Here is a 12,966-nt window from a genome sequence, read left to right on the forward strand (position 1 = left end):
AGGAGCTGGTGAAGCCTGTTGAGCAGGTCAGCAGTGTGTGTGTGTAATGTGACACTGGGATCTGCAGCACCAGCACTCAAAAGGGCGGGGTCGGTTAACAATCGTCACCCGCCATGTGCCGGTATAGTAGTGTCTTTTATTCAATTATGTATATGTCGGTGGCAAACAAAGAATCTAAAGACCTAAGGAACCTCTGTCTCTTCTTTTTGATTTTTTTATATTCCTACAAATTTTAAACAAGTTGAAACAAGTGAGTTTATTCTGGGGAAAGTGCTACCTCAGCATATCTAAGGTTTTTTAGACTATTCGAGGGATATTTATTTGTATTCTGGTAAAAATATGAATATTTATACAGAACTATTACAGACCATCATTTTGTTTATCTTTTTTTGGCTGTTAACTGTGTTGTGATATCTACATATAAATAATATATTGTTTTTTAACACAACTTTCTTTCCGACAGGAAAAAGTTAAACTAAGTTAAAAGCTCGTAAAATACATTAACCTGACCCCAAAAACCCTCCGAATTTATTTAACAAAGAAAAAATGTGGGTGAAAAAGACTGCTGGGATGGTACAAGTTGACTGGATCTGGTCTACTGTGCTCTGTTTTAGCCGTGGACAAAGTCCCCATCTCTCCATGTGTTTCTTTATGGCATTTATTTAGGTATCCTTGTCAATGGCTGCCATATCTCCATGACATTTGAATCTGTAAATATTTGTACATTTGAGAAGTTCCTCTGTTGATGTTCCCAGAGTGAGGACAGAGCACAGGAAAAAAAGATCTTATAAGTCATGATTTTAAAATATCAGAGCTGATGTCTGCAGGAGATTTAGAAAAATGCGGATAAAGCAGATCGATTTTAACTGATTTTTAAAAAAGGTTTAAGCTGGTGTGGCTGATCGAATAAAGGAGTGGGATTTTACCTGGTTCAATAAATAGCGTCACAGATTAATTGCCTAGAGGCGTGTGCTTTCATCGGCCGGCAGAGGGCAGCACATCCATAATGGCGTGAACTCAGCGCCATGACTAGGAAGCGGCACATGGATTAACATTCCATTGTATAAACTTCATGAATGCCGGCTTGTGTCTTGGAGGAGTCGAACCTCGATGCTTTGTTTTAACAGGAAAATCTCATTTGAAGCCCAAAATCTCTCAGATCTGCTTCCAGATCAGAACCAGCCGCTGCCAGGACCTGGATGTGGATTGAGAAAGCAGAATGGTTGAAGTCTATTGATCAAGAAATTAACAACAGTGAGCCCTGTAGAACAGCATCCATCTCAGGGGACCGGATGTGGGTTCTGACCTGATTCTTACTGTCAAAATAGTCTGTCAATATCAATTTAGGGGCAGTAATTGATTCTTCGCTGACTAAAATACATGAAGCACATGGAACAAATCAAATTTCTGATTCTGCAGTCAGTGATGCTTTATAAGTGTTTAATTGATTAAATCCCACGACTTCTCTAGTACCCTGGTTAAAGCTTTTATTCAATCAAAGGTCCAGCCGAGGCCTCACGCCAGGTCATCGTGGGTCACGGCGTCTTCACTTGCGTCACAGAAGGCCTTTTTCAAACTCTCGGTTCTTCCTGTTTTGAGTTTGTTGGTGAGAGTTTCACGATCAGCCTTGTGTCTAAGAAAGACAATCATGAAGAGCAGTGTTGTCATGAAAGCCAACAAATAATTGGAAAAAAAAGAGAAAACATTAATAGTTGGTTGTAGTATATCATTATTTGTGCTACTACCGAAATCATTAATATAGGTAATTATATATTTTTCGTCTTTATCAATACTACCTTACATTAAACTAAGATTTCTATGGAAGTACATAGGTAAGGCTGTAGGGATACACTTATCTCACAATACCATTCTATGCGATATATTTTGCTCACAATACGATATATTCCACTCACAATACGATATATTCCACTCACAATACGTTTCGATACGATTTATTCCAATCACAATACAATTTGATACAATATTCCACTCACGATACGATATAATCAACTCACAATACGTTACGATACGATATATTCCACTCACAATACAATTTGATACAATATTCCACTCACGATACGATATATTCCACTCACAATATGATATATTCCACTCACAATACGTTTCGATACGATTTATTCCACTCACAATACAATTTGATACAATATTCCACTCACGATACGATATAATCGACTCACAATACGTTACGATACGATATATTCCACTCACAATACAATTTGATACAATATTCCACTCACGATATGATATATTCCACTCAATACGTTTCGATGCGATATAATCGACTCACAATACATTTCGATACGATATATTCCACTCACAATACGTTTCGATACGATATAATCGACTCAAAATACGTTTCTGTTATGTCTCGTGTGTCTTTTTTGGTGTTTCCTGTTTTTATTTTGAAACCTGTTCCCTTCTGTGTCTGTGAGTTTCCTTTCCGGTCCCTCCCCCTGCTGATTGTTATTGTCTCCACCTGTCTTGTGTTCTGCCTTCATATTCTGCTCAATCTCCCTCAGTCTTTGTCGGTTCGTCACACTTGTTGTCCCGTGTTCGTCTAGTTCATGTTTCACGTTGCAGAATTCCAATTCGAGATTGTTTTGCCTTCCCGGTTTTGACCCTGGTACGTTTTCTCGTTTTTCTGCCTGCTTCTAATAAATCTGTCAAGTTTGACAATCAGACACTTTCTGCGCCTGGGTTTCCTTCCGCACCCTGACAGTTTCGATACGATATATTCCACTCACAATACATTTCGATACGATATAATCGACTCACAATACGTTTCGATACGATATATTCCACTCACAATACGTTTTGATACGATATAATCGACTCACAATACGTTTCGATACGATATAATCGACTCACAATACGTTTCGATACGATATATTCCACTCACAATACATTTCTATACGATATAATCGACTCACAATACGTTTCGATACGATATATTCCACTCACAATACGTTTTGATACGATATAATCGACTCACAATACGTTGCGATACGATATAATCGACTCACAATACGCTTCGATACGATATATTCCGCTCACAATACGTTTCGATACGATATATTCCACTCACAATACGTTTCGATACGATATAATCGACTCACAATACGTTTCGATACGATATATTCCACTCACAATATGTTGCGATACGATATAATCGACTCACAATACGTTTCGATACGATATATTCCACTCACAATACGTTGCGATACGATATAATCGACTCACAATACGTTTCGATACGATATATTCCACTCACAATATGTTGCGATACGATATAATCGACTCACAATATGTTGCGATACGATATAATCGACTCACAGTATGTTGCGATACGATATAATCGACTCACAATACGTTTTGATACGATATATTCCACTCACAATATGTTTCGATACGATATAATCGACTCACAATACGTTTCGATACGATATATTCCACTCACAATATGTTTCGATATGATATATTCCACTCACAATATAATTTGATACAATAATCTACTCACCATACGTTTATAATATAATATGATATGATATATCCTGATCACGCTACAACGCAATATATTCCAATCACATTACAATATACTACACTCACAATATTATTTGCTAGGATATATTCTGCTCACAATACAATGTATACCAATCACCATGTAATGCACTTACAATACATTTGCATACGATATATGACACTTGCACAAGTGTAAAAATGAATTTTTAATCTTGTGATGGTTTTTTATGGTTGAAATAATAAAACTAAAAGCCAAAATATGTCCATGCATCAGCTTTAAAAGTAGCTGGGTGTCTACTAACCTCTTGTCCTCAGTCATCGCTCGTGAGATTTCCCTGTTTCTATAGCTGCAGAGGAAGCAATGACTGTGGCCATCTAGCGGCCAGAAGTTCAATTACAACACAAAAATGAAGAAGCATTCTATTTTACTTAATTCAATGTAAATAAACCAAAGAAGATATACAATAAAAAAAAGAATATATGATTTGAAGGCCAAAATAAAATAATAAAAATATACATTTGATTTTTTTTAAGTGCTGTTGAATATCAATATAGTATGGTGAAAGAAATATTTATATATGTCATGTGTATTGATTTGTTTCTCACACCCCTATATCATCAAAGCCATCAGATTATTTCATGGTTGTATGGTTGTTATACTTGGACAATGTGTACTTTACAGCCGTTAAGTTTTTGAACTACAAACATGCATGTGAGAGGAGTCAAGACTCTACAAACACTATTGAGTTGTTTTCCCTTTTTTATATCGTGTCCAATCGACTCCTGACCGGCTCATTTGAAGAATTGGAGAAATCACAGTGTTGTAAACAAGGTCAGATGTCCATGATTTTTATGCAGCATTTCACTTAGTGATAAGAATGTCTGAGGAAGGTCAAAGACATTTTTATATGATCATCAATTTAATCCAATTTGATCCACCAGCTCACGTGTTACCATTATGATAGCTTCTTAGCTTGACAGCTAAATAGTTAGCTCAGGTGTTACTATCATGATAGCTTCTTAGCTTGACACAGCTAAATAATTATCTCTGGTGTTACTATTATTATAGCTTCTTAGCTTAACATAGCTAAATAGTTAGCTCAGGTGTTACTGTTATGATAGCTTCTTAGCTTGACACAGCTAAATAATTATCTCTGGTGTTACTATTATTATAGCTTCTTAGCTTAACATAGCTAAATAGTTAGCTCAGGTGTTACTGTTATGATAGCTTCTTAGCTTGACACAGCTAAATAATTATCTCAAGTGTTACTATTATTATAGCTTCTTAGCTTAACATAGCTAAATAGTTAGCTCAGGTGTTACTGTTATGATAGCTTCTTAGCTTGACACAGCTAAAAAAAATAGCTCTGGTGTTACTATTATGATAGCTTCTTAGCTTAGCATAGCTAAATAGTTAGCACAGGTGTTACTATTGTGATAGTTTCTTAGCTTGACACAGATAAATAGTTAGCACAGGTGTTACTATTATGATAGCTTCTTACCTTAACATAGCTAAATAAGAAGCACAGGTGTTATTATTGTAATATATATAATATATATAATATATAATATATATATATATATATATTTTTAACATTAATGGTAGGTTGATGTTTTTTAATCGACTCAGCCACGTGTTGTATCCACTTGCTTCTGAGCTTTATTCATCTTCCCTGTGGGGTTTATACCTCCAAACAACATCTCAAAAGAGTGAAATGACTGTGTAAGACAATGGATTGTAGTCATGGGAAGTCATGTGACTTCTATTGTTCTGAAGGAACCTCTTCATGTCTGTTAACTTGAGGCTGGAGGAGATGAAGTTGAGGTCAGAGTCTCTTCCAGCCAGCCTTGAGTCAGAGCTCAGCTGGAGGGATTAAATAGAAGCACATGATGGACCCCGTGATCCCTCCTCAGTCCTCGCTCCTTTCTTCTCTCGCCTGTCCTCCTGAGCGGCGGAGGTCTGCGGTGGTCTCTCCTGCTCTCCACCCATGGCTTCCCCGCGCCTGGAGACCTTCTGCTGCCCCAACAGGGACGCAGCCACGGAGCTGGTCGTGTCGTTCCAGCCGCTTCTGTTCGGAGCCCTGAGCGTGTCCAGCGCGTCCATCAGCCTCATCCTCGCGGTCCTGCAGGTCCTGCCCAAACACAAGGGCTACCGACGGCTGGGACAGTATCCGCTGCCCAGATCCGCGTCTTCCTTCCGGATCCTGCTGATCATCAGCGTGTGTGACATTCTGGGATGTGCAGGTAAACTTTTCTACCAAGTTGACGAGAACTTAAAAACAGATTTATTGTTTATCTTTTACCTTTTATTTTACGTTTTGATAACCGTGTATGATAACGAAACTGTTTTTTAGTAGATTTATTTTCATCACATTATCTTTTTAAACAATACATTATAGTTATTAATCATGCTTTTTAATGTTTCATATTTTATTATTTAAATATATGTGTGCTTTTCTGCTATTTTTTTTTTTTTACCTGTAGTAAGAAAATTATTATACCATAAATAATATCAGCATTTTCATTTACTTTTCCCTTATTCAAATAAAATATATATATTCCCATTTGCTGTTATTGTACAATAATAACAAAAAGTACATCCTAAAGGACAGTTTTATGATACTTTCTCTTATTTTGATGATTTCTTTGACGACCCCTAATGCAACTGGATATTTGATTGTCAGACTTGGAAGTCGTAAAAACTTGAAATGAATGAATGAACACGTGGAGATGTTTGGAGACGAAGTTAAAAGGTCAGATGTTTGGACATGTGGAGAGAAGAGACAGTGTTGGACCAAGAATGTTGGAGATTAAGGAGAGGAAGATAACAATAGTGATGATGATGACGATGATGAAGGACATAAAAGAGTAACTACACTACTTCACACGTTTGATGGACCTTCTGAAGTTTAGTGAGGAACATTTGGAGAGAATAAACCAATACTGTGAACCTATATTAACCATTTCATTTATTTATTTATTTAACTTTTCGAATTAGTAATTGATTGTTTCCAAGTATATTCAGTTTTGACGGATATTTTAATGAAACATGATACTTAATATTTGTCTTTTTGACATTAAAGAGATCAACTTTCAGAAGAATCAACAATTCAAAGATAGACATATACGACATTTAAAAAAAATATATATTTTCAATGTAGTGTTTAGTTTTTTTGTTTATCATATAATATATTTTATGTGTTTTTTTCACTTGTCAAACAGATTTTAGTGAATTTCAATAGTGCATTTAACAGTACTAAATTGCTCTTATATATTATATATATTATATTATACAATTAAGGTCGCCGGCCCCTGCACTAGACAATGATGCAGATCGAGATGGGAGATAAAGAAAAATGTGACTGTTATTTAATAATAGTAGTAGTTATGGAAATTAGATAATCATTATCATGATGTATTCTTCCCCTCAAAATAAAATAATTGTAAGTAATGCTGAGAGAGGCTAGATCAATTATATTTTAGATTTTTATTTATTTATTTTTACTTTACCACATCAACAGCTGCCAAAAGATTGTGGATCCGCATCATAGATACACGTTTCTGAGTGTGATTATTAGATATATTGCTGTGATACTACTGTGACCCTAATATATATATATAGTAAGGAAAACAAAGGCAAAAACTGGAAAAGTAAATAGGTGAACAAAATTGACGGAAGGAAAGCTAAAGGGGAGGAAATGAAATAATTTGAAAGGAAATATAAATGAAAGCAGATAAAAAAGGAGGTGATTAGAAGAGAGGGGGATGAAGGAGATACATGGAAAGATAAAAGAAAAGATGAAAGAGGGACATGAACATGAATTGAATAAAAAAAGGTCAAAGTTGACATGACATGAATGAAGAATCCGAAGGATCACATGAAACAGAGGGAAGATTCATCATTTAAAGGGAACGATAGAAATGACACATGAACAACAGAAGGATTGATGTGGGTGGAGGACTGCAGTATTAATCAGGAGCACATGTGTGAAGATGACAGAAAGAACACGACGAAACATACGATCTGACATACGATTGTTCGAAAGTTGTGATTGTTTCTGCATGAGGGAGGATGAATCATGTGAGTGGTAAAAATGAACAGTTCTGGGTCACAGCAGCAGCACGAGGAGGCACATGAATGCAACTGAGAGACATCTCAGCTGCTGCTGCTGCTGCAGTGCCTTTGAGCCTCACACACTCACAGCTGGACTCAAGGAACCCATGACTCTATGTTCACCGGTGACTCATCCAGTGGTTCTCTTCCAGGGATCCTCCTCCGCTCGTCCTTGTGGATCAGTCTTCCACAGACTGTGGAGAGCCTCTCGGTGGCCAACCGGACCGACATCCTCCCCGAAGTCTTCTGCGTCGGCAGCTCCGTGCGTGACTTCTTTTCTTCTTCTACTGTTGGCAACTCAGCTGAAATAGTATTTTAAAAAAATGTTCAGGAAACGATGGTAATGGGACGAACAGATGATTCAATAATGGTGATTTGAAAAACACCATCAGGATCCACCAATCACTTGAAGATGTATCACTGTCAGTACTTAAAGCTGGAGCTTCTGTTCTTGCTCGCTGCTATTTTGTGTTGAACATGGAAGTACTGCCACCTGCTGTCCAGTTAAGCTCATTAACATTGACATACCTACACAATTCTGGATCTACTTCCATGAAAAATGAACTATTTTGAATTTTGATGACATTTAAACCATATTTCTTACAAATAGAGTGGCATCTATAGGCCTTTCAAAATGTAGATGATACAACCGATGCTGTATCATGAAGCCTCATCAACCCATCACTACTTGTCTCCATGCCAGATGTGGATCCAGTTCTTCTACAGCGCCTCCTACTGGTGGACCTTCTGCTACGCCATCGACGTCTTCCTGGTGGTGAAGACGTCAGCTGGAATCAGGTGATTTGATCTTTGTTTGTTCCCTGATCGGTCACCCGGAGGTCAGAGCGTTAACAACAACCCGTACTATTCCCTCCAGCACTATCATCCTGTATCACATGATCACGTGGGGTCTGGCTCTCCTGCTGTGTGTGGAGGGCGCCGCCATGCTCTACTACCCGTCCATCTCCACGTGAGTCTTTTCTATACCTGGTCTGGGGTCAGGAAGTGATGAGGGTTAGCAAAAAAGCTTTAGCATTCAAAAAATAAACCATAAGAAAAGCCAGGGTGGAGGGCCTTGCATTCATTCATAGAACCCTGGTTACCTTAGATAACCCGGGTTTCTTTCCCAGAACTACCCATGACAGGTTGACAGAAAGTCACATATTGTGATTAGAAGATGTACACTTCATCATATTTATTTTAAGATGCTCAATCTAAAGATGTAGTGCTAAAATGGAAGAAAAAAAAAGTTTTTTTTCCGAAATTTAAATTTTTTAAATAGTATCATTGATCTACAGGTGGTTTGTTTTATGTCAAAAATAATTCTACACCCTTAGTTTTGTAGTTTAAATCTGAGGAACACAGAAATATAGAATGAAAAAATTCATAAAACTGATAATTATTAGATTAATAAATAATCTTCTATTTTAATGTTTATTTCATCATCAATCATAAGTCTTTTTAATACTAGATACAGATACTAGATAATATCACTGTGAGAAACATTTAAATGTAATTATCTTCTAAATAAAACATCAAATAGGTGGTGTGTGTTTAAGAAAGAATAATAATTCAATAGTGTGTCTGTTGTGTGTCAAATGACATGTGTGTAGCTGTTAAACATGGCCTTGTGTAGCAGAAGTTGAAGAGAAACTCTCGACCGACTCTCAACATCAACATCACTCTGAGGACGAAGCTTCCTTTAATTCATTCTTGTCGTGCCGGATTCAAACCTTCAACCTCCTCATATGTGGAGATTGTAGGGTGTCCCCAGGGTGACCCCCGAGGGTGTCTCCTGTCTAACTGTCACCAGCACCCTGTGACCCAGAACCACCGGAACAAAGAGGCGGATGATGATGAGATTTTTCCACAGTCTTTTTACGACACAGATAATCACGTGTTTTTGATCCATCAAAACAAGAAATCACTTGTTGAATGAAATGAACAACAAGTTTTAACATTCTTTAACTCAATTGACTTTTACTAAATGTGTGTCAAGTTTAAGGCCTGTTCAAATTTTTAAATTAGCTTAATTCATTAAATTAAAAATTAATTAATTTTTTTTAACTGAAATATTATATTGTAAGCATTGCAATAATTTCAGTAATTGATTTCAATAGTTTCTATATTAAAAGGTTGATTTTTTAGTTTGTTTTAAATAAGTAAAATATAAATGTTTCCCAAAAAAAGCATTTTTACACAGAGTTTAATATTGTAATTCCAATTATCCAAAAATCAATTTTCGAAATTAAAATATTTTCATAGCCGGTTAAATTCAATGCAAAATGTTGGTGTAATAGACAATACTAGAACATACCAAGAGAGTACAGAACTACTTGATTGTTGGCTTCTATGTGATCATGTGACCAACTGGGAGTCACATGACTCTCTGAAAGTCAACTAGCTTAAAGCTCCTTTGGTGTTGTCTAGTAAAACTATAATACCAACATTTTCTTTAATTGAATTTAAAAGGTTACGAATTTAAAAAATATTGAATTTATAAAACTATTTTTTGGAATTACAATATCAAACTCTACGTGTAAAAAAATACATACAAGTGAGTGAGTTTGACACCAAGAAAAAACTTTAAAGTAAGTGATTTCCTCTAGAATGAGTGTTAAGATCCATGTGTTTCTTGCTTTCACTCAGATTGTGAGCCTTTCCAGGGTGTCCCTTCAACGCCGGTGTGAATGTGTGTGTGCAGGTGTGAGCAGGGGTTGCAGCACGCCGTCCCGCACTACGTCACCACGTACGCGCCCATGCTGCTGGTGCTGCTGGCGAACCCCGTCTTCTTCAGCCGCACCATCTCAGCAGGTGAGCCCTCAGGTGTGCGTTGCTCGCCCCCGGTTCTGACCCGTCACCCTCTCTCTCTCTCACACAGTGACGTCACTGCTGAAGGGCCGGCAGGGAATCTACACGGAGAACGAGCGGCGGCTCGCCAACGAGATCAAGATCCGCTTCTTCAAGATCATGCTGGTGTTCTTCATCTGGTGAGACCTTCCCTCAGCCTGAGGAGCCTGAGACACCTTTGTGACGCGCTCCTTCCTTTCTGGTTCCAGCTGGATTCCCAACATCATCAACGAGACTCTGCTCTTCTACCTGGAGGTGCAGGTGGACGTCAGCGACAGCAGCCTGAGGAACCCGAGGAACGCCGCCCTCATCACCTGGTTCATCATGGTGAGCGCTACTGCCCTCTAGTGGTGATCCTGCGACGATGAAGAGAAACTTGGTAGAAAATACATTTATATGTAGGATAACAATTAATTAATACGTAAAGATACACTACTTAAATACAGATACAGTTATTCATGTATTAAAAAACTTTTAAGTATTTTAAATCAGGAGGAAATCTCTCCTTTTCTATTCTTAATATAAGTAAGTAAGTAAGTAAGTAATTTTTATTTGTATAGCGCTTTTCCAGACCAGGGTCACAAAGCGCTTAAACAATCAAAACAATATTCAATTAAGTATATACTTTAAAGGTCAAGATAAAACTGATAACACAAGGAGTTCCAGAAAATCAAGGAATATAACATAACATAATTAAATATAACATACAACATAATATTATATAATAAGGAATATATATATATATATATACAGTATATATGCTTTATAATCCTTGTCTTTGATCTACTTATTCCATCTTTATTACTTTAATTGATTTATAATAATAATCATTTTATTTTATTTTAATTTCTTCTCAACTCCTCTGACCCCGTTGTGTTCCTTCAGGGGATCCTGAACCCGATGCAGGCGTTCCTCAACACTCTGGCCTTCCACGGGTGGACCGGCCTGGACGTGGACTTCAACCCTCAGCGCCGGAGAGACCTGGGCTGGGACTCGGCCTCCACCTCCGCCCCCAACGGCGGCGGCGGCCACGAACACCTGATGGGGGCGTCCCTGATCTACCAGACCCACGTGCAGGAGAAGAAGAGCATGAACGGAAACGCTCAGCGCCAATCGGACGCCATCAGCGTGCTGTCAGAAGGTAATTGGCCTGGACGGGGCGACGATGACGTCGCCCCCATTTATCAGGGCTGGTGACGCCCGTGCCTGCAACACCTTTAACGGACTCTGGAGGAATACATGACCGTTATTTTTATTCTACTTCTCCCACCATCGGCAGTGATTTTCTACCAAGACTGAATGTTGATATTAAAGTTAAGATGCATGTGAACGTTTGTCTCTTTTCTGCTCCTCCTCTCAAACTGTAACACCTTTAAGAGACGAACAGCGCCCCCTATAGTCTGCGAGGTCCCTTGATTGAGAAAAACCTGACAGAAGTGGGTCAATCGTGGTAGCATCCAGAACTTCTGGAGTGGAACCCAAACATAGACCAGATTCATCTGCACACGAGTCCAGAGTTACACAGGCTTCTCAGTACAATATCATTGTAAAAATACACTTAATACACACAGTTCACTGAGAGGGAGTGAGGCAGGAGTGTTGATTTTATTTAAGTTACTTTTTTCCAATATTTATATCTCACTCCAAATTTTAGTTTCTTATTAAAAATTAAGTTCAAATAGTTAAAACTCACAATCTCACCTTGATTGTTCATGTATGTTTATACTTCTTACCATGTTAGAGTTATTTTACAGTAGAGTTTAAAAGCTCATCTAGATAGAGCGCCATCTTGGATTGCGTTGGTAGCCGAGGACGATGTCGAGATGATGGTTCTGCCAGTAATCTCCCTCCTCTCTTGTCTTGCTAGGTTCAGAATCTAGTACAATTGAAATCCACATTTCCAGCAATCTGCGGGACTTTGACGATGTAGATGCTGACGGAGAATCCCTGGAGAACTCAGAGAGGCACTAGACGTCCTCGTCGAGCCCGCCGTCTCACTGTAGCGCTTAGATTTTATTTTTGCTGTCCAAAAATTATTAAAATATTTACCACATGTTTTGTTGGTGATCTTTCCTCAACACTGGATCACAGATAGACTTAGCGCCTCATTACGACCGTGTTCTTTTATTCTTTTCGTCAATTCAAGTGCAGCTTTTAGTGGTTGCTTTGATCTCAAATAACATGATAGATTAAAAGAAAAACAATTGATACATATTGTAGTTCATTTTTGATGCAAACTCAGGCCCAGGAGCCAAATATGGCTTGCAAAGATATTTTTGTGGCTTTAAAATCCCATCTAACACCAATTGAGCCATTTAGAAAAGTTAGAAAATATCAATATACTTTAATATCAAACCATTTGATAGATATTTTTAATGATTTATTTTTTATTTTTACAATAGACATATTGCATTTGCTCTTGTTGGTGTTTCAATTAAACTTCCTTACGGCTAGATGGCAGC

General features: G+C 37.7%; 1 protein-coding gene across 1 annotated transcript; it reads left to right on the forward strand.

The window, feature by feature from the left end:
* Positions 1-5,371: 5,371 nt before the first annotated feature.
* On the forward strand, positions 5,372-12,510 carry gpr143 (G protein-coupled receptor 143). Its single transcript, XM_087804149.1, has 9 exons — positions 5,372-5,784; positions 7,807-7,916; positions 8,358-8,452; positions 8,532-8,624; positions 10,359-10,468; positions 10,536-10,644; positions 10,714-10,831; positions 11,390-11,645; positions 12,372-12,510. Exons 1-9 carry the CDS (start codon positions 5,529-5,531, stop codon positions 12,473-12,475), a joined length of 1,251 nt encoding a protein of 416 aa, XP_087660275.1. The 5' UTR covers positions 5,372-5,528; the 3' UTR covers positions 12,476-12,510.
* The last annotated feature ends 456 nt before the right edge of the window (positions 12,511-12,966 follow it).

This window comes from Callionymus lyra, chromosome 12 (assembly GCF_982586985.1).
Source record: "Callionymus lyra chromosome 12, fCalLyr1.hap1.1, whole genome shotgun sequence".
NCBI classification, from domain to species: domain Eukaryota; kingdom Metazoa; phylum Chordata; class Actinopteri; order Syngnathiformes; family Callionymidae; genus Callionymus; species Callionymus lyra.